Here is a 23,529-nt window from a genome sequence, read left to right as displayed (position 1 = left end):
TTGAAACAAATCATCCACTTTGTGTAGAGAGCAGATTATCTAAAACACCATTAGTCTATAAAACACAAGCTGTGGATTTTATATATTTTTATATATAGTAATGTAGTATATTTTATATATAGTAATGAGAAAAAAAGTGACAATATACTCTTCTATGCAAAGCCTAACTGGCTTTTGTGTAGCCTAACAAAAATAATACATTACAGTAAAAAACTGTCAGCCACTAGAGGGCAGCACAGTCTCATATTTAACAGTCATGGAAATCTACCGTTATTTGCGGTATTGTCAGATTTCTTTTGCAGAAATGTCACTGATCAAGAAATGTACAAGACAATGGTCATACGATGTGTATTAGATGTGTATGTTTGTATGCATGCTTGTTTTGGACTAGAGCTAGCTATAACAAGGGCAGAATATCCAAGCCATACATACAGCCTCATGATGATGTTGGCTGTTGTGCTTTTTTTTCCTGGTTATTTTCATGAAATTTGAGGTCCATTATTGCGTTACTGTGCTCAGTATTGATGTGTTTAACTACTAATGTGTATTATTTCACATATTGCCATGGTGAAATACACTTATTATTGCGGACCTCTTCATTGGTATGGACCATTGTGGGATTCTTTCCAGCTAGCTACGTTTCTTTGACGTCAGAAATTAATGCGGCTGATGCCCAACCATAGAGAATGATAGAGGCCTAGTAGTGGCCAAAATGCTTTCTTAGCATGGGCAGCGCCATTGAGGGCTTCCACTACTTTAATGTAGTCTACTGGGTGGGACTTCTAACTTCATGGACATGATTCCAACAGGGTCACCAGGAGGGATCAGTCAATCGTGAAGAAGAAACTGACTACTTTAAAATGGAGAGAGTCTCAATGGTGCTGCCCATGCTGTCACATACCCTACAATGGCACAGATACAAACATTAGTCTTCCATCTATCTCTATGCGCCCAACACATTTACGGCGCCGCCGCCGCAACCGTTTCTGGGAGGAGAATGATTTCGACGAGAGATGCAATTCAATCCCAGCAACGCTGCAATGCCTTGTTTCACTGATGAGGTTTGGGCATAGGCACCGTGTAAGTGTCATTGGTAATCGCAACAGAGGAAGATACAATTAGCTAATAATAAACTTTATCGGGAGTAGAACGAAGGACATTATTTATCATCCAGTGTACTAGCTAGCTGAAGATTTCGGCTTGATGTTTACTGTAGAGAGAGTGGTAAGTCCGACCAGCCGTTGTTAGCTTGCTAGCTTGTAGCTAGGGTTAGTTAGTTATCAGTATATTTGACGTTACGTTAGCTAAACTCACGTTAACCAACGTTCGTTCATACAATTATTTGAGGAAATTACAATTAAATCGGCGCCGCAAGATGAGTTTATCCAACGTCAAAATATGTTGTTACCCAGTAATACCTAGCTAGTTAAGTAACTAACGTTTGCTAGCTACTGTTGTTAGATAGCTAACGCGTTACTCGGTGAATGAACGAGTCACTAGTACGGAAACGTAGCTAACACAGGCCTATCAAGCTGTTTCTCTGTCTCATGTGATGGAAGCTTACGCGTTAGCTAACTAGCCAACTGCTTTCATGGACTAACTTAAACATTAGCTAGCCAAGTATAATAGTTAACTAACTTTTAGCCACTTGAAATTGGCTAACTAGCTAGCTAAGTTGGTGACCTAGCTACTGTACGGTATCTTGTCATGACAACCAAATCACCTGACCTGATCCCATTTAGCAATTGTGTGGTAGTTAAAATAATATTACATAATTCTTTCTTATATGTAATTAGTAGTCATGTTCCCTGTATGCATATGCATTATTAGTACAGTATTGGCTTCAATTCATAGCTACATTGTCATTGTAGCTAGCTAGGTATTTAGTAATGTGTGGTGTTTGTCATGGCTACATTTTCAAGAAGGAAATACTGTAGCGTCCATTGATTATGAATGATGGAACGTCTTTGACTATAATAACCCACGAGGGTTTAATGGCTACATTAACTAAATCCTACCAGTTGAACCTGCAAATAAGCTCAACACAATTCTCCTGTCAGTCCAAATTCCTTGCAACTTTGAAACTCAGTGGGTCTGTAAGGCTGAACGTTACATATATTAAATCAACCTTTTTGTAAGTTAATTTGATGTTTTTCTTCATGCATCTACGAGCTTCACTGCTAGACCCTTGGCTTTGTTTTTGTTGAACAACAGAAACTCAGGGGTGTAATCATTACTCCAAACAGTCGCAAAACGTTCTGTTTTGCAATGAAAACTAGCGTTTCTACTGGACAGATATACTGGACAGGTAGGGCCCTAACTGTTTGCTGAACCTTCCCAATAGAAATGGTCATTTCTGTTGCAAAACAGAATGTTTGTCAACTGTTTGAAGTAATGATCACACCCCAGTACAAATCTGTGAGATGTTCCGCAATGAAGGTTTGAGTCAGGTTGTAGGCCTCATTTCCTTCAAGTCACTCTTAAGTGAAGTTTTGTTCTGTTGATATTCTGATGTAATTTTCTCTCATTGTTATTCTTAGGAAGTGGACATCATGGGCACGAAATTAACATCCAACGTGTTGAAGTAAAGTGGACCTACGAAACTGCTTAAAACCCATCCCCAGCCATGGCAGGCTTCAAGCGAGGGTATGATGGCAAGATTGCAGGGCTCTATGACCTGGACAAGACGCTGGGCCGGGGCCACTTCGCCGTGGTCAAACTGGCGCGCCACGTCTTCACGGGGGAGAAGGTGGCGGTCAAGGTCATCGACAAGACCAAGTTGGACACGGTTGCCACGGGTCACCTGTTCCAGGAAGTGCGTTGTATGAAGCTGGTACAGCACCCCAACATTGTCCGGCTCTACGAAGTCATCGACACGCAGACCAAGCTCTACCTGATCCTGGAGCTGGGCGACGGAGGAGACATGTTCGATTACATCATGAAGCACGAGGAGGGCCTCAGCGAGGAGCTGGCCAAGAAGTACTTTGCCCAGATCGTCCATGCCATCTCCTACTGCCACCGGCTGCATGTGGTGCACCGTGACCTCAAGCCGGAGAATGTGGTGTTCTTTGAGAAGCAGGGAGTGGTGAAGCTCACTGACTTTGGCTTCAGCAACAAGTTTCAGCCAGGGAAGAAGCTCACCACTAGCTGTGGCTCGCTGGCCTACTCTGCCCCAGAGATCCTGCTGGGAGATGAGTATGATGCTCCGGCCGTAGGTAAGACATCTAAGCTTGTAGGCCTGGATACATTAGATGGATGACATTTGACGCTGTCTGCCGTATATTTTTTTTGATTGAACCTTTATTTAACTAGTCAAGTCAGTTAAGAACAAATTCTTATTTACAATGACGGCCTAAGAACATTGGGTTAACTGCCTTGTTCAGGGGTACAATGACAGAGTTTTACCATGTCAACTTAGGGATTCGATCTAGCAACCTTTCGGTTACGGGCCCAATGCTCTAACCACTCTCTTAGAGTCATAGTTTGATTGTATTGACCTGTGCTGGCTGTAATCTTGGGCACTTAGTCTAATAGGCATGTGTTAAACCCTTCAAGGTAATGGCCTCATATCAGCAAGCTCACAACCCTGTGTAATGGGGCCGTGGTGATTCTGTGAGATTGTTACATGGACTTGAGGGCTAAGGATCGCAGAGTCTAAAAAAAAAATGGGGTTGTATGCTGACCTTTGACATTGCCTTACTGTAGCCTAGAAAGGATTACTTATATGTATGTATGACGGTTTAGTCTGGTTTTGAACTTACAATTTCAGAAGTGCAAGCAAGGTCATGTTGTAGCTAGGGAAGCAAGTTACTGCTATGTGTTGCTATGATACACAAGGCCAGTTCTCCTGGTGTTGGTGCCTAGAGTGTTTTATTGCACTTAATTAACTGGCTCATTGATTTCCTGTGTGGACTGACTGACTGTAGTGCATGCAGCAGCAGCACTGACTTCTCCTATAACCTCCTGTGTGCCAAACCAGGCATTTACATATCAGATCATTTGTAATTTGATTACTTATATTCTATGATACAACCTATTTCTTTAACATTTCACTGTCCCAGACATTTGAAAGGAGAGTCTGCAATACTCCAATGTTATAAACACGCACATCTCTAAATATAGGCCCTAGGCATGATCATGTCTTTCGATAAGCATTTGTGTTAGCCATTATTGCTTCCCCTATTTGACTATGCCTGTCACACTTGTAGGGTGTAACTGTAACCTGAGGAAACTGTGGTCACTCTCTCACATACACACACTGTTTATTTGCAAAGAATGACAGAGCATCTTACAGTAATAGGTCTGGGGCTGTGTGCAGCCTGCGTTGTGTTGTAATTGTCATGGTTGTGCATCAGATGAAGGTCTCTAGAGAGGAGAAGAGAGAAGGCTGACTGCTGTTAATTGCAGACCGGTTACAATCGCCGGCTCTAGGCAGAACAGTTAATCCATCCTTTGTTTGTACTGAACATCTAGTGCTGAAGCCTTGATTAAATATTTTACTATTGACATTGTGGGGTTGATTAAAATACATTTCTACATGATAGCCAGTGGAAGCCTCGCACACAATTTATATGGTTTCCAGCATAGCCCTGCCAAATCAATATTCCATCCTGCAGCCTCTCTGTCCAGAGCTGTGTCACAGGCCATCTCACTGCCTCTAATCCATCAATTCACCCTCACTGAACAAACATTGAGCCAGCAGCAGTGTTGCCTGGCCCTGGACTGGTGGGATGGATGAGCACTCCGAGTGTAAGTGTGAGAGAGTAGAGCTTACCTATGACCCAGGGCTCTGTTCTGCTGTCTCAGGGCTCTGTTCTGCTGTCTCAGGGCTCTGTCCCGCTGTCTCAGGGCTCTGTCCCGCTGTCTCAGTGCTCTGTCCTGCTGTCTCAGGGCTCTGTTCTGCTGTCTCAGGGCTCTGTTCTGCTGTCTCTGCTCTGCTCTCTCAGGGCTCTGCTGTCTCTGCTCTGCTGTCTCAGGGCTCTGCTGTCTCTGCTCTGCTGTCTCAGGGCTCTGCTGTCTCTGCTCTGCTGTCTCAGGGCTCTGCTCTGCTGTCTGCTCTGCTGTCTCAGGGCTCTGCTGTCTCTGCTGTCTCAGGGCTCTGCTGTCTCTGCTGTCTCAGGGCTCTGCTGTCTCTGCTGTCTCAGGGCTCTGCTGTCTCTGCTGTCTGCTGCTGTCTCTGCTGTCTCAGGGCTCTGCTGTCTCTGCTGTCTCAGGGCTCTGCTGTCTCTGCTGTCTCAGGGCTCTGCTGTCTCTGCTGTCTCAGGGCTCTGCTGTCTCTGCTGTCTCAGGGCTCTGCTGTCTCAGGGCTCTGCTGTCTCTGCTGTCTCAGGGCTCTGCTGTCTCAGGGCTCTGCTGTCTCTGCTGTCTCAGGGCTCTGCTCTGCTGTCTCAGGGCTTTTGGCTTGTGTACTGTTACATTTTGGTGACTCTTGTCTGGGCACAATTAGTCAGAACTCCTGGGAGAGAGCCTGTCAAAAAAAAACATCTCTTCTCTCACCCCCTCGCCCTCCATCGCCTATGATTGGTGACGGAGGGCCAGGCAGAGTGAGCATCCTATTCACTATATTGTGCACTACTTTTGATCAGAATCCCATAGGGCTCTATGCACAACATAGGGAACAGGTTGCTGTTTGAGATGCAGCCAGTGTGCAGCAGATGTTTTTGTAACTGCTCAGAGAACACCAGAGGTAGCATGAGGCCAGGAATGGGAATGAGCAAGAGTCATTGTACAAAAAGAGAGGAAACTGCTGGGCATGTGGGTGTATGTTATGATGATCACTTTTCTTGGAATGTGCCCAATGAGAGAGACACACTACAGTCTACTGCCAGCCCTGTGGCTGTTTGTTGTCACGCTGCCATGTTTGTTCCTATGTAACGAGAGAACAGGGTGCTGGTGGTGTCAAGGAGGATTAGGTCAGTCTGACAGAACAGGGTGCTGGAGGTGTCAAGGAGGATTAGGTCAGTCTGACAGAACAGGGTGCTGGTGGTGTCAAGGAGGATTAGGTCAGTCTGACAGAACAGGGTGCTGGAGGTGTCAAGGAGGATTAGGTCAGTCTGACAGAACAGGGTGCTGGTGGTGTCAAGGAGGATTAGGTCAGTCTGACAGAACAGGGTGCTGGAGGTGTCAAGGAGGATTAGGTCAGTCTGACAGAACAGGGTGCTGGTGGTGTCAAGGAGGATTAGGTCAGTCTGACAGAACATGATGCTGGAGGTGTCAAGGAGGATTAGGTCAGTCTGACAGAACAGGATGCTGGAGGTGTCCAAGGAGGATTAGGTCAGTCTGACAGAACAGGGTGCTGGTGGTGTCAAGGAGGATTAGGTCAGTCTGACAGAACAGGGTGCTGGGGGTGTCAAGGAGGATTAGGTCAGTCTGACAGAATAGGGTATTGTATGGGCTGTGGTGCTGGAGGTGTCAGGGAGGCCCAGTCTGAGGATGATGCCACATGGTAGGGGCTATAGTAGGGTGGGATTTGGCCCAGACATCTGATGGAACAAGCTGGTGTTGGTGACCTTGTACCACTCACTCATGGTTAGACAATGTTCCTCAAATAACCTGTTGCATAAAAATGTTGAAAGAAAAGAAAATACAGACATTTACTGTGACTATCAGCTGAGAGTATTTATATTCAACCTCTCTTTGAAAGGCAACACACTGCAAATATTGTCTCCTGAAAAATGCGCTAAATGTTGTGAGAATGCTTACTATGCAATGAATGTGCAGAGCCCAGTTGCAGTGAAGTGGAGGAACAGGCTTGTTTCATTTTATGGCTGAAGAGGGACAAATCGTGTGAGTGATAATCAGAATGTTTATGGTCCCTCCCTGACGCACACTCAGCATGTTTTCAGCCTGTTCTAATCCCATTAATGCAGGTTCCACTAATGCTGTGAGGAACTTTCAGGTCTGGTGTATTCTAGCAGCCCTGCTCAGGATGATCTGGAAAGCCCAGCAGTATAGAACGAGACGAAGGTGTGTCAATAGGTTCTTGACATTGAGCTTCCCAGTTACCACTGCGTCAAGTCATACAAGTGACTTACCCTTCATACAAGCTATTTTCAGGTCCGTGGGTCTGTACCCTCTTTGCTTTGGCCCCTTGGATCTAAGTAGAGCCTTGATTTATGTCAGTGTCTCAGGTTCAATGGTATTTCTCACCTCCTAAAACCTTAACAGTAACCTTTCTCTCTGAGACCCTGAGCAGCAACCCATCTCTCCATTCTGCCTGTCTGTGTGGCCAAGTTGGCGGGTTGTACTGTACACACGTCATGGCTGGATGGATATAGACCTAGAACTGACCAGCCACCAGACCAGCCATCTATAAAACTCTATTGGTCAGAGAGCAGCCATGCCAGAACTCAGAAAGAACAGAGCTCTTTGATCGCTCTCTTTTTTTTGTGTGTGTGTAGTGTTACTGTTTATCGCCGGCCGGTGTGAAGGTTCCCAGCTTCTCTCTCCCTGTGATCCGTTCAGCAGGCAGCTCCACTTGACAGCTCAGGTTCACATTGCCTGCTGCTGTGGATGTGACACTTCTGCTATTAATACAGTTGTTTTTCCAAAAGTTCAGCTTTTCTACTTTGGGCCCTGTGTCTACTGTACCAACCACATAGCTACTCAATGAATAGCCTCATTAAATTAAGTCCTCCACCACTTCATCTTATAGGCTACGTATTAAAATGCAATGTATTACTACTTTGATTCAATCAGGACTAGGGCTGGGAATTGCCAGGGACATAACGGTACTGTCAAGATACTTCGGTGGCGATATGATATTTATTGCGAATCTCACGGTTCTATATGTATTGCGATTCGATACTGCTTTTAATATATATTTATGATTTGATATTCCAGACATATTGCTCACTATTTGTCTAAGCAGAGAGCATTAGGAAAGTCATTGAAATGAAAGTGCTGAAAAGATGTTGGCTCACTTTAAAAAGATGGATTTATAATTTATATATTTTTATTTTACAAATGGATAGTTGTAAGTCAAAGTATTGATGATATAGTATTGTCCTTTTTTAATATTTTGATATGTAACTGGATCCATTTCCCCATCACTAATCACAACTGACCTTACATCATGATTCCCAGCTCTTCCATATTTTCATACATGAATGATTATCACTAATGAAACACATTTCAGTGTATAGTGTTGAAAATGACCCTCTCTCTCGCTCTGTGTTAACTGAGGAAGAAGGCTGTCCTGGTGTGACCAGAAGAATACCCAGCTGACTGAGTGAACCAGTTCCACACTGTGATTGCACAGGGAGGGAGGGGAAGAGTGAGGGTTGGAGGGATACAGATGATTAACAGTAATTATTATTTTCACTGACCTGAGTGAAATGACGGGGATTCAACGGGGCACACGTTGGAAGAACGGGGCACACGTTGAAGAACGGGGCACACGTTGGAGAGCGGGGCACACGTTGGAGAGCGAGGCACACGTTGGAGAGCGAGGCACACGTTGGAGAGCGAGGCACACGTTGGAGAGCGAGGCACACGTTGGAGAGCGAGGCACACGTTGGAGAGCGAGGCACACGTTGGAGAGCGAGGCACACGTTGGAGAGCGAGGCACACGTTGGAGAGCGAGGCACACGTTGGAGAGCGAGGCACACGTTGGAGAGCGAGGCACACGTTGGAGAGCGAGGCACACGTTGGAGAGCGAGGCACGGCAGCAACACTTTCCAATCGCCACCTGTCCGTCTGCTTCCATGGATTTTTTTTTTCCATCAGTGGTGAATCCCACATTTGACCTCCAGATGAATCTTCTGTTGAATCTGTTTAGCACTGTGTGATGTGTCATGGGCAATGTGAAATGAGCCTTACGTTGGGGGCATTCCGAATGTTATAGCCTACACTGAGTATGCTATTACTTTGGCGTTTTGTAGTGGGAAACCAATAAATGTTTTAGTTTTTTTTGTAAACTGTCTCACGTTAAGACATTCCTCTGTGTCTGTAGTATTATCAGCCTACATACCAGACCTGTTTGCTATCATTCCACTCCTTGCCACATATGCCAAACAAAAATGTCCAAACTAATTCATTGCCTACTTCAAGTAACTTGTGATGCATTAACTTTATAAAATAAGTCCTGTAAAATGTAGGCTAATGGGGACCATTGACTGAAGTACACAATATATACTAAAGTAAGTGGACACCGCTTCAAATTTGTGGATACGGCTATTTCAGCAACACCTGTTAGTGACGGGTGTATAAAACCGAGCAGACAACCATGCAATCTCCATAGACAAATATTCACAGTAAAAGGGCCTTACTGAAGAACTCAGTGACTTTCAACATGGCATCGTCATAGGATGCCGCCTTTCCAACAAGTTAGTTCGTCAAATGTATGCCCTGCTAGAGCTGCCCTGGTCAACTGTAATATATATTATTGTGAAGTGGAAATATCTATGCATAACAGCGTCTCAGTCGTGAATTGGTAGGCCGCACAAGCTTACAGAACGGGACCGCTGAGTGTTGGGCGAAAAAAATCTGTCCTCGGTTGCAACACTCCGTACCAAGTTCCAAACTGCCTCTGGAAGCATCGTCAGTACAAGAAATGTTAGTTGGGGAGTTTCATGACGTGGGTTTTCATAGCCGAACAGCCGCACACAAGCCTAATATCACCATGCGCAATGCCAAGCATCGGCTGGAGTGGTCTAAAGCTCACCGCCGTTGGACTCTGAAGCAGTGGAAACGTGTTCTCTAGAGTGACGAATCACGCTTCACCATCTGGCAGTCCGACTGACGAATCTGGGTTTGGCGTATGCCAGGAGAACGCTACCTGCCCCAATGCATAGGCCCCCTTGCTTCCAGTGAAGGGATTTATAGACAATTCTGTGCTTCCAACTTTGTGGCAATGGTTTGGTGAAGACCCTTTCCTGTTTCAGCATGACAGTGCCCCCGTGTACAAAGTGAGTTTCAGACAGATGGTTTGTTGAGATCGGTGTGGAAGAACTTGACTGGCCTGCACAGAGCCATGACCTCAACCCCATTGAACACCTTTAGGATGAATTGGAACGCCAACTGCGAGCCATGCTTAATCACCGAACATCAGTTCCCTGAACTCACTAATGCTCTTGGGGCTGAATGGAAGCAAGTCCCCACAGCAATGTCCCAACATCTAGTGGAATGCCTTCCCAGAAGAGTGGAGGCTGTTGTAGAATCAAAGGGGGGACAAACTCCATGTTAATGCCCCCGGTTTTGGAATGCGATGTTCGACGAGCAGGTGTCCGCATACTTTTGGTCATGTAGTGTAGCATGCGTTCCTAAACCAGGCTTTATCTCCATCAGGAACAGCGTTGCTCCTTGCTATTGCAATAGCAGTGACTATAATATCAGGGTCGTTCCATGTCATTTCAGCAAGCCATGCCAACAGCTCAGATTGTTCTGAGATCATCTCTGTAGTTAGAAACATAAGATTAGCATTCCTGCAACATTATTTTGTTGAAATATCATCTTTGATTTCTGAGATTAATATTCATTAACTTCATAGCAAAGGATTGATTTGACGGGTGCGTGTGTGCAGTTCGGTGTGAGATGACCTTTAGACCCAATAACATGTTTCTGCACATGCGCTTAGCTAGCCAACGTCACCATGACTTCGCCTACAAGTGTTATCAGGGACCACTATGGAAGGATGACTCTCCTGAACACGATGGCGTTCTCCGGTTTGCTTTACGATCCCTGTGTGCAACTGGCAAAGCAATATATTTCTCAGGACATACCAAAAGCAGTAGGCCTAATTCTGGTATAGCAGCAGGCAGTGAGTGTGTCCTACTGTCCTGTAAATCACTCAACTGAATATAGATTTTAACCAAAGATTCCTACCATAACTTGGTCAAAGCAAGGAAATTAGTTCTCCCACTACTTTCACTCCATTTTTGTCCACAGCCACATCTCCCTGTTGTACCTCTGTTCACACTGCACCTTAGCCCAGGGCTAACAGCTTCCCTGGGCTCAGGGAGATTTTAGCCTGGGGCTGAGATCACACTTGCACATTCTAAAGTGGGCTAGCACCAATCTTATCCTAGGACTAGCTGGCTCTGCTCTGGAGCAGGGTTAGCACTGACTTTTCAGGGTTCCCCCAGAAACACAGTGCCAAAATAGCCAGTATGAAACGGGGTCAAGAACAACGCCTAGAATCCTCACTGTCCAATCACAAAGCTGCACGGTCACTTAATTGACATGCCTGTAATCTGTTCTGAATATCAGAGATGTCAAGGTGGTACCCAAGCATGTGCTATGCATAGTGTACATAACTACCAATAGGCCTAAATGATATAGTCAAATAATTACCCTGTAAAACGAGGAATGTGTTTACTCAATTCAACTAATATCATTTATTAGTCACAAAATAATTAACACTCAAACAATTGGTGTACTTGAGATACATGGCACATTACAGAATGAGACAGAGTAAATGACTATCACCAATAAGATAAGACTTCACATGGTTACAGCTGTCTTCAGTTCAGAATCATCTCTAAGAGAATCTCTGTCTGATAGTTTGGTAGCAAGTTCTCAAAGTATAAACAGTCCCTGTCCAAATTCACTGCTTATACTTGCATAACTTATACTTGCATAACTTTATGAGCTGGATTTCCTGTTTTGTCATTTCGTATATTTTCCTTTTCTGCTCATTAGCATATTTAGCTATCAGCCTCTATTGAAATTTGCTATTAGTTTATGCTAGTTTTGTTAGCATTCTTATAATAGATGACCAGTGGGATTTTTTTATGTGTTTTTAGCTCCCCTTGTGTACCAAGATGGGAATACCGTTCATCCCTGGATGAGAGAAGGACATGAAGGTTGTGAGGATTCTCGATACCATACTGTCTAGCGAAAACCATGTGATGTGATTTGTTAACGTAGCTAGAACAAACTGTGGCTCAAAGCAGCCTCCTAAATGTTTTCAGTCAGACATTCACACTTGCCATACAGACTTCAAATATCTAGCCAATACATTTTGAATCGAATAACATTGCTTGTGAACTTCAGAGCTGTAATGATTTGATGCTTTGGTTCTTGGCAAATACAAGCGCATATTAGTAGTATTCATCGCTCCTGCTTGAGTCTATACATTCTGGGTGATGTGATATGTCTTCATTGGCTTTTTCTCTGGCAAGCTCTCATTTGGCTATTGCTGATTGTTCTAAAAACTAGTTGTTGCACATCTCACTACAAGAGCATTGTTGGTTTTTATCTGAACAAAATCTGCGTGTTTGAAAATATCGGGACGTCTGGGACTGCTCAAAGGACTGGATCGGTAGCTCACATTAAACGAGGGTCAGTGACGTCTGGGACTGCTCAAAGGACTGGATCGGTAGCTCTCATTAAACGAGGGTCAGTGACGTCTGGGACTGCTCAAAGGACTGGATCGGTAGCTCTCATTAAACGAGGGTCAGTGACGTCTGGGACTGCTCAAAGGACTGGATCGGTAGCTCACATTAAACGAGGGTCAGTGACGTCTGGGACTGCTCAAAGGACTGGATCGGTAGCTCTCATTAAACGAGGGTCAGTGACGTCTGCGCACCCGAGTAGGCAACAACGTGTGGATTTTGTCTCCGATCTCAACTTGTCTGGAACAGCTAAATCAGGAAGAAAATTGTGCAGTGTGCACCCGGATTTAAGGTTGGCTAATATACGAATTATGGGGTAAGAGGTCCGTGCTCTGTCTCCTCCTGTGAAGACTTTATTTACAGTCGGATTCCCATGGGGTGGCACCATATTTCCTGTATAGTGCCCTTAATAGGGAATGGGGTGCCGTTTTGGGATGCATGTGTTCTAATGGCTCAGACCTCAGGTCAAACCAACTGACGTGCCCTGACGTGGTGAGGTCTTCCTTGGCTCTCAGTCAGTCTGGGGGGTTAGTGTTTTACAAACGTTCCATCCCGAGAATAAATTATTTATTCTCCTGATTTTAACCTGGTATTTCCTGCCCAAACCAGAAGTGTTATTCAATAGCATTATAAAGCATATATATATTTTTTGCCTTTACCTCCCTTATCTCACCTCATTTGTTCACATTGTATATAGACTTATTTTTCTACTGTATTATTGACTATGTTTGTTTTACTCTGTTTAACTCTGTTGTATGTGTCTAACTGCTTTGCTTTATCTTGGCCAGGTCGCAATTGTAAATGAGAACTTGTTCTCAACTTGCCAACCTGGTTAAATAAAAAATATACATAGGCCTATGTCTGTGTTTGATTAGAGCTTTTTGTTTGAAAATGAAATCCTGACGCTACCGGAGCCTAATGAGCCAGTGGCTACCCTGCCGGGGCGGGGCGTTGGACTAACCACTAGGCTACCCCAAATCCCCGAGCTGACTAGGAACAAATCTGTCGTTCTGCCCCTGAACAGGCAGTTAAACCCACTGTTCCTAAGCAGTCATTGAAAATAAGAATTTGTTCTTAACTGACTTGCCTAGTTAAATAAAGGTAATTTTTTTACAATTTAAACATTTTGAGCCCTACGTTAAAGACTTTTTCATAAGCCTTAGCCCAAAAAAGCTCAAAAAGCCCAAATGATTGTACCGTTAGCCTACACTGCTCAAAAAAATAAAGGGAACACTTAAACAACACAATGTAATTCCAAGTCAATCACACTTCTGTGAAATCAAACTGTCCACTTAGGAAGCAACTCTGATTGACAATAAATTTCACATGCTGTTGTGCAAATGGAATAGACAACAGGTGGAAATTATAGGCAATTAGCAAGACTCCCCCAATAAAGGAGTGGGTCTGCAGGTGATAATGTGATAATCACAGACCACTTCTCAGTTCCTATGCTTCCTGGCTGATGTTTTGGTCACTTGACTGCTGGCGGTGCTTTCACTCTAATGGTAGCATGAGACTGAGTCTACAACCCACACAAGTGGCTCAGGTAGTGCAGCTCATCCAGGATGGCACATCAATGCGAGCTGTGGCAAGAAGGTTTGCTGTGTCTGTCAGCGTAGTCTCCAGAGCATGGAGGCGCTACCAGGAGACAGGCCAGTACATCAGGAGACGTGGAGGAGGCTGTAGGAGGGCAACAACCCAGCAGCAGGACCGCTACCTCCGCCTTTGTGCAAGGAGGAGCAGGAGGAGCACTACCAGAGCCCTGCAAAATGACCTCCAGCAGGCCACAAATGTGCATGTGTCTGCTCAAACGGTCGGAAACAGACTCCATGAGGATGGTATGAGGGCCTGACGTTCACATGTGGGGGTTGTGCTTACAGCCCAACACCGTGCAGAACGTTTGGCATTTGCCAGAGAACACCAAGATTGGCAAATTCACCACTGGCGCCCTGTGCTCTTCACAGATGAAAGCAGGTTCACACTGAGCACATGTGACAGTCTGGAGACGCCGTGGGGAACGTTCTACTGCCTGCAACATCCTCCAGCATGACCGGTTTGGCGGTGGGTCAGTCATGGTGTGGGGTGGCATTTCTTTGGGTAGCCGCACAGCCCTCCATGTGCTCGCCAGAGGTAGCCTGACTGCCATTAGGTACCGAGATGAGATCCTCAGACCCCTTGTGAAACCATATGCTGGTGCGGTTGGCCCTGGGTTCCTCCTAATGCAAGACAATGCTAGACCTCATGTGGCTGGAGTGTGTCAGCAGTTCCTGCAAGAGGAAGGCATTGATGCTATGGACTGGCCCGCCCGTTTCCCAGACCTGAATCCAATTGAGCACATCTGGGACATCATGTCTCGCTCCATCCACCACACAGTTGCACCACAGACTGTCCAGGAGTTCGCGGATGCTTTAGTTCAGGTCTGGGAGGAGATCCCTCAGGAGACCATCCACCACCTCATCAGGAGCATGCCCAGGCGTTGTAGGGAGGTCATACAGGCACGTGGAGGCCACACACACTACTGAGCCTCATTTTGACTTGTTTTAAGGACATTACATCAAAGTTGGATCAGCCTGTAGTGTGGTTTACCACTTTAATTTTGAGTGTGACTCCAAATCCAGACCTCCATGGGTTGATAAATTTGATTTCCATTGATAATTTGTGTGTGATTTTGTTGTCAGCGCATTCAACTATGTAAAGAAAAAAGTATTTAAGAATATTTCATTCATTCAGATCTAGGATGTGTTATTTTAGTGTTCCCTTTATTTTTTTGAGCAGTGTATGTATTGGATATCTATACTGCACAACAGAAAAACATAAAAGCCTATAGATGTAGCTAGCTATATGATCTGTTAAATAATAAATGAACCTAGCTCCAGTAGGCCAATCCTTTTTTAGTGTGAACAGTTACAATAGAGTACAGTATTTTATTAACTGGAATTACGCACATCGTTCAAACCATGATAACGCAGAAAGGAACATGCGGTTTTGGTGCAGCACAATGTGGCCTATAAAGTTACAAGTATAGGCCAGTGAAATAGATTTTAATTTAGAAATATAATCAAGCCTATTTGTATCATTTGTAGGCTGACGCATAATACCTGTTATTAGCCTGTCTCTTTTTCTAGAGTTGCTTTATTCCTTCCTTGGTTTCAACAGTTCAATTAAATAGGCTTTGTTGTCCTTATCTTCATCATTCTAATGACATCCTTTGTATAACACAGGACTAGTATTAGATGCAGAAGACTTTCACATCTCTTCATGAAGATTGAATGGTTATGGGTCTGAATAAATAACTGCTATAGCCTACCGCCATCGCGCGTTCGCTCTTCTTTCAAACTACCCATGAGTTCTATTTGATGCTGTGTTTAACATTCAGCAAACAAGCTTGTGTTCCTCTACCTTCAAATTGCCTATTGGTATGAGAAATGCTAAAAAATTATGTCTAGCAAGCTATTCTAGTCTGGTTTTTCCTGCATGGCACTCCAAGAGCTGAGGAGTGTTTTTAAGGAGAGAGGCCAGGGGAGCCCAGGTACGTGAGTATTGTGCGAGCAACAGAGAAAGGCTATAAATTAGAAGCTTATTATGCATAACCCATCATTAATTAGCTAAATAGAAGCCTAATACTGCATTGAATTTACTACCTGAAGTAGGTAAGCCAGGACATCTAGACAATCTAGAACAAGATTATCTATTTTGGATGCAAATTGAACGGGGAGAGAGACTGAGAGTGTGCTAGCGCGTGCACTGATTTTAAAGCAACATTATTCGAGTGATAGGCTGTCTTTAAAACTCTCCAGCTGCAATTTTAAAAAATATAATCTTTACAAAAAAATAAATAAGTTGTCCCCTGAAAGTTGGATGGGTAAATTAGACGCTCATTCAGTCTTTCCATTGCTGTAGCATAGACTATGCTGCAGCAAATGTAGGCCTTCCTGTGACAAAAGAAGTTACCATGATGAGGTCTACATGCATTGTGAACTGCCCTCCATACTGAGATGGGCTGTCTGTCCCCACCCAGAGCATTGATGAGTCATCATGCGGAGGCCGCAGAGAAGACGCATTTAGTCACCGCATATCATTTAACAGTTCCATTTCACACCATGCTGTTCATATACACTTCTCTTATATACACCTGTTATTTATCCCGGGAAAAGGGAGTTGTTTTGGGCGGTAAATCTCAGTAACTGGTCAGTGTTGCCCCTAGGCATGATTCACTGACCTCACTGTCCACGAGCTGTAGCTCCTACTCTGGTGATGGGCCTGGTTGGTTGGTTGGTTGGTTGGTTGGTTGGTTGGTTGGTTGGTTGGACTTGCTTGACAGAGGATGAGGTGGGGAGAGAAGTTCTGTCATGGCTGCTAATAGTGGCTGTTCACATCTTCTGTGTGCTCCTTACACTTGGGCAGTATCCAGATTGTCATACCTTCATTCTGCCATACTCTGATATTTGGTATCCTATTCAGTAATACAGTCACTGAACACAAGGGGCGCTGTTTTCAAATCCCACTGATACTAATCTGAAGGTTAGCAATGCTAACAAGTACACGTAAAATCCCATGTAGAATACAAACTAAATGTGATTGCGAACATTTTCGTAGTTTCTGACATAAACTATACAAGTAACAAAAAAATGCTTCTCAGTTTGCTGCACAAAACAAACATTAGACAGCAAGGCTCTTGATCCAGGAGGGGATTCTCTGCTGTTACCAAGCGAATGCTCAATTATTATTTTTTTTGGAAGAAGCTAACTGCCTAATAAATTAGCAAACCAAATGCACAACTACAGAGCATTTAGCACATTTTAGACCGTTAACTTAATAGCTGTAAGATATCTATCTGGCAAACACTTTAGTGGTGGAACTCCATAATGTAATTAAATCACCTGGCGCATGCTGCACAACTGTGAGTGACTCCCAAGGCTCTCACCGTCCAAGCCTAATTCTTCTACTCACTGCCAGTGATGACTTGCCAAGTTTGTCGTCTTTATGCCAACTCAGTTGGATGCACTTAAACACCAACCACCACGTTATACACCAGGAACATTTGTGCTCAAGATAAGTGATCTCTCCACATCACCTGGGGTCACTGCTCTCTCTCATCAAGACAAGTGATCCCCACATGTCCTGGGGTCTCTGCTCTCTCTCATCAAGACAAGTGATCCCCACATGTCCTGGGGTCTCTGCTCTCTCTCATCAAGACAAATGATCTCCACATCACCTGGGGTCTCTGCTCTCTTTCATCAAGACAAGTGATCCCCACATGTCCTGGGGTCTCTGCTCTCTCTCATCAAGACAAGTGATCCCCACATGTCCTGGGGTCTCTGCTCTCTCTCATCAAGACAAATGATCTCCACATCTCCTGGGGTTACTGCTCTCTCTCATCAAGACAAGTGATCTCTCTCCTGGGGTTACATTACCTGGGGTCTCTGCTCTCTCTCATCAAGACAAGTGGTGAGATCTCCATATCTCCCGAGGTCTCTGCTCTCTCTCATAAAGAGAAGTGATCTCCACATCTCCTGGGGTCTCTGCTCTCTCTCATCAAGTCAAGTGATCCCCACATGTCCTGGGGTCTCTGCTCTCTCTCATCAAGACAAATGATCTCCACATCTCCTGGGGTTACTGCTCTCTCTCATCAAGACAAGTGATCTCTCCACATTACCTGGGGTCTCTGCTCTCTCTCATCAAGACAAGTGGTGAGATCTCCACATCTCCCGAGGTCTCTGCTCTCTCTCATAAAGACAAGTGATCTCCACATCTCCTGGGGTCTCTGCTCTCTCTCATCAAGACAAGTGATCTCTCCACATTACCTGGGGTCTCTGCTCTCTCTCAAGACAAGTGATCTCCACATCTCTTGGGGTCACTGCGCTCTCATCATACTCATTATCTACATGTTTAACAGAGATTGAGTTCTACTGATGCATAAGTGTGTGTGTGTGTGTGTGTGTGTGTGTGTGTGTGTGTGTGTGTGTGTGTGTGTGTGTGTGTGTGTGTGTGTGTGTGTGTGTGTGTGTGTGTGTGTGTGTGTGAGAGAGATACGTGGCTGTCTGCATTAATCAGGTTACTCTGTTTTTTTGCCTCGCTCCTCTCAACATCTGTTACTCTTCATGTCACTCGCAGGAGGCAAACTACACACCCCAATGCCCCTATTAACATTGGCACAGAAATTCTCTCCATAATCACTGCCTGCTGCTGTTTCTGTGCCTTGTTGTGATAAATCCTTTTGAGTGCTTGTCAATCATCCCGTTGAAATGGAGCCAGGAAGATGTACAGTACATTTAAGTATTCATCCTCTTTGGATTTCTTCACATTTTATTGTTACAAAGTGGAATTAAAATGGATTTAATTGTCTTTTTTTGTGTAAACAATCAACATAAAATACTCTAATGTGAAAGTGGAAGACATTCTAACATATGAAAAATTAAACACTAAACTAATATAGCTTGATTAGTTAAGTATTCACCCCCCAGAATCAATAAATACCTTTTGGCAGGCAGGTAATACAGCTGTGAATCTTTTGGGTTAAGTCTCTCTTAGAGCTCTGCATACCTGGATTGTACAATATTTAGACTTCAATTCTTCAAGCTCTGTCAAGTTGGTTGTTGATCATTAGTAGACAGGTATTTTCAAGTCTTGACATAGATTTTAAAGCAGATTTAAGTCAACTGTAATTGGGCCAAGCATTAACATTCACTGTCTTGGTAAGAAACAGCAATGTACATTTGTCCTTGTGTTTTACGTTATTCTCCTGCTGAAAGGTTAATTCATCTCCCACTGTCTGGTGGAAAGCAGTCTGAACCAGGTTTTCCTCTAGGATTTTGCCTGTGGTTAGTTTCATTCTGCAGGGTTTTATTCCTGAAAAATCCCTAGTCCTTGCCAATGACAATCATACTCATAACATGATGCAGCCACCACCATGTTTGAAATATATAGAGAGTAATAATCAGGAATGTGTTGTTGGATTTGCCCCAAACAACATGTTGTATTCAAAACAAAAAGTAAATTCCTTTTGGCAAATGTTTAGCATTATTACTTGTTTAGTGCCTTTTTGCAAACTGGATGCTTTTTATTCTGTACAAACTTCCTCCTTTTCACTCAATCATTTAGGTTAGTATTGTGGAGTAAATACAATGTTGTTGATCCATCATCAGTGTTCTACCATTCACAGCCATCTGTTAATGTTTTAAAATCACCACTGGCCTCATTGTGAAAACCCTAAGGGGTTTCCTTCCTCTGCTGGCTTCTCTGTTAGGAAGGACGCCTGTGTCTTTGTAGTGACTGGGTGTATTGATACACCATCTACAGTGTAATTAATAACTTCACCATGCTCAAATGGATATTCAATGTCTGCTTTTTACCCATCTACCAATAAGTGCCCTTTGTGAGGAACTGGGGGGGGGTCTTTGGTTGAATCTGTGTTTTGAAATGCACTACTCAACTGAGGGACCTTACAGATAATTATGTGTGTGGGGTACAGAGATGAGGTAGTCAAATCATGTTGAATACTATTATTGCACACAGTGAGTTCATGCAACTTATGTGATTTGTCAAGCAACTTTGGACTCCTGTACTTATTTAGGCTTGTCGTAAAAGTGGTGAATACCTTTTAAATAACCATACACATTTTTACAAAAATAACTTGCTTTTCTTTTCACTTTGACATTGAGGTAATTTGTGTTGATCAGTGACAAACAAAAATCACTTATACCTTTTCAATTCCACTATAATGCATCAAAATGAGGAAAAACCCAGGTGGTGGGAGCTCTTATGTTATCCGTTGTATATAGTCTCTCTGAAGACTGAGTAGTGAGTGGGGTTATATTCCAGGGCATGTCTTTTTACTCCACAACTGTGTGTAAGTGTGCACACATCCATACAGTAACTGAACAACAAAACATTTGAGTATTATCTTATATCCAGTGTGCTCTGTTGCTTCATGTATCTTGTAGAGGTCGACCGATTATGACTTTTCAACGCCGATACTGATTATTGGAGGACCAAAAAAGCTGATGCCGATTAAAAAAATATATATATATATATTTTTTTTTTTTTAAGTATTTCTAATAATGAATAATGTTCTTATAGGCACTTTAGTATTGCCAGTGTAACAGTATAGCTTCTGTCCCTCTCCTCGCTCCTCCCTGGGCTCGAACCAGCAACACAACGATAACAGCCACCACATCGAAGCAGCGTTACCCATGCAGAGCAAGGGAAACAACCACCCCAAGGCTCAGAACGAGTGAAGTTTGAAACGCTATTAGCGCGCTAACTAGCCAGCCATTTCACTTCGGTCACACCAGCCTCATCTCCGGAGTTGATTGGTTTGAAGTCATAAACAGCTCAATGCTTGACGCACAACGAAGAGCTGCTGGCAAAACGCACGAAAGTGCTGTCTGAATGTTTACACGCCTGCTTCTGCCTACCACCGCTCAGTCAGATGCTTGTATGCTCAATCAGATTATATGCAACACAGGACACGCTAGATAATATCTAGTAATATCATCAACCATGTGTAGTTAACTTGTGATTATGATTGTTTTTTATAAGACAAGTTTAATGCTAGCTAGCAACTTACCTTGGCTTACTGTATTTGCGTAACAGGCAGTCTCCTTGTGGAGTGCAACGAGAGAGAGGCAGGTCGTTATTGCGTTGGACTAGTTAACTGTAAGGTTGCAAGATTGGATCCCCCGAGCTGACAAGGTGAAAATCTGTCTTTCTGCCCCTGAACGAGGCAGTTAACCCACCGTTCCTAGGCTGTCATTGAAAATAAGAATGTGTTCTTCACTGACTTGCCTCGTTAAATAAAGATGAAATAAAGGTGTTAAAAAAAAAATGGGGGGGCGCCCAAAACACCGATTTCCGATTGTTATGAAAACTTGAAATCGGCCCTAATTAATCAGCCATTCCGATTAATCGGTCAACCTCTAGTATCTTGTGAAGATTACTACTAGTCTGCCTCAAAGCTCTGACTCTGACGTGTTCTGACAATCCCGGTCACCATGTATGTACGGTGCTGGAGGGTTGGCAATGGGATCATTTGCTTATTTCAGAGACATGTAAGGAGAGGGGGAAACACCCCATGGAACTCAGCCTATTTCATTTCTACATTTTTAAAAGAAAAAATCATGTTTTGCAATCCTGTCTCTCTCTGCATGCACATATGACCCTGAGATAAACAAGTTGAGTTGTGAGCACCGAGGAGAATGTGTTGGTGTTCTACTTCAGTGGTTCCTAACCAATGTTCCCTGTAAGCTGTGAGTGTGCACGCAGCAGTCAGAGCGCACTGAAGACATATCAGCCCACAGTGACAAGCATGAGATTGAACTTCACTCAACTTTTTAGAGGTTTCCCTGTTAACGCTATCAATGTTTCTCTTTTACTGTTGAGTTAACACTGTCAACATTTCCCTTTACTGTGACAATCAACGTTTCCCTTTACTGTGGCAATCAACGTTTCCCTTTACTGTGGCAATCAACGTTTCCCTTTACTGTGGCAATCAAAGTTTCCCTTGACTGTGGCAATCAAAGTTTCCCTTGACTGTGGCAATCAAAGTTTCCCTTGACTGTGGCAATCAATGTTTCCCTTGACTGTGGCAATCAACGTTTCCCTTGACTGTGGCAATCAATGTTTCCTTGACTGTGGCAATCAACGTTTCTCTTGACTGTGGCAATCAACGTTTCTCTTGACTGTGGCAATCAACGTTTCCCTTGACTGTGGCAATCAACGTTTCCCTTGACTGTGGCAATCAACGTTTCTCTTGACTGTGGCAATCAACGTTTCTCTTGACTGTGGCAATCAACGTTTCCCTTGACTGTGGCAATCAACGTTTCCCTTGACTGTGGCAATCAACGTTTCCTTGACTGTGGCAATCAACGTTTCCCTTGACTGTGGCAATCAACGTTTCCCTTGACTGTGGCAATCAACGTTTCCCTTGACTGTGGCAATCAACGTTTCCCTTGACTGTGCAATTGTGATTTGAATCAGCCAATATTAGCCACTTTCAATACAACAAAACAAAGTATTGAAGAGATGTTGTTGTAGGTAGGATTCTATTGGGCACAACTCCGCTTGTACTCTACACAGACCGGTGTGATAATCACATCTGCAGTAGGCCTATATGCAAATAGACCATTGCCATATATGGATCTGTTTTTACGACTGTTGTCTTGAGGAGATGTGCTTGTTTTGAGATCAAAGCAAGAGCTGCATATAGCCACGTGTGCACATTTTGTTCATATATTTTATCAGGACAAACACACCTGATTCAAAATGTCAACGAATCATCAGGCCCTCAATGAGTTGAATCAGGTGAGTTTGTCCAGGGCTACAGTGTGTTCTGTGGGGGTACTGGAGGACCGGAGTTGGAACCACTGCTCTACTTGAATAAGCATTGATAAGGAGCTTCACAGTACGGCAGCACTGTATCCTATTTCAGTGTTAAAGGACAGGTCCACATACCTTGCTGGCACTATAAACACCAGCCACTTGTCAACACTGAATGATTGTCTGTCTGACTGGGGATATTTGCACAATTCTCAAGGTTATTGATTGACAATACTTAGGCTAGGCCCAGATACAAATACTGAAAATCCCACTGCCTCTTCAGACCACCTACATTCAACTAGGCCTGTTCTTTAGAGTTTAATGTCAACAGTCCCCTTAGACAGGGCTGTGTTAGAATGGCTATTTTTGAGACCGAAGCCTGATATGGAAACACGCTGGAGACGACAAGGAGAGGTGTTGTGGCAGGGACAGGCTAGCAGGCTGTGGTTGACTTCAAGTGTCTCAGTAAGAGACGTGGGCCAGCAACAGCTCTGGATTTGTCACCAACAGGTCCATTTCTAGCAGGGTCACTGGTCTTGAAGGGGTAATACTGAAACTAAAGTGTTCTTCCATTTGACACCTTGTGTGCATGTATAGCAGACAGATAGTAAATGCTGACTTTGGGAAGTTAATACACAACCTTCTACCTGACTCCGTTCAGTTGAACCCGCATTGCAGTATTTATGCAATAGTGTGTAGCCTAAACATAGAACTAGCCTTTTCCCCCCATGGTCAAAATACATTCACAGAAGGAAATACCAGGTACTCTTCCTACAGGTACTGATACCCACAGTTTTTGGTAAAATAATGTGTGCGCCTTCCTGCGGGACCCAGCTAGTTTGTAGACAGGCAGTATAAACAGTGACACGGCAGGTTG

At 43.9% G+C, this 23,529-nt stretch overlaps 1 protein-coding gene across 1 annotated transcript in view; it reads left to right on the top strand.

The window, feature by feature from the left end:
• The first annotated feature begins 725 nt into the window (after positions 1 to 725).
• Positions 726 to 23,529, top strand: part of LOC124005571 (SNF-related serine/threonine-protein kinase-like) — a 57,603-nt gene continuing 34,799 nt past the window's right edge. The window contains 2 exon segments of the mRNA XM_046314963.1: positions 726 to 1,224; positions 2,541 to 3,215. Coding sequence (XP_046170919.1) covers positions 2,627 to 3,215 — 589 coding nt within the window. The 5' untranslated portion in view covers positions 726 to 1,224; positions 2,541 to 2,626.

The sequence above is a fragment of the Oncorhynchus gorbuscha genome, linkage group LG19 (assembly GCF_021184085.1).
Source record: "Oncorhynchus gorbuscha isolate QuinsamMale2020 ecotype Even-year linkage group LG19, OgorEven_v1.0, whole genome shotgun sequence".
Taxonomy (NCBI): domain Eukaryota; kingdom Metazoa; phylum Chordata; class Actinopteri; order Salmoniformes; family Salmonidae; genus Oncorhynchus; species Oncorhynchus gorbuscha.
This window is presented reverse-complemented; position numbering and strand designations above follow the sequence as displayed.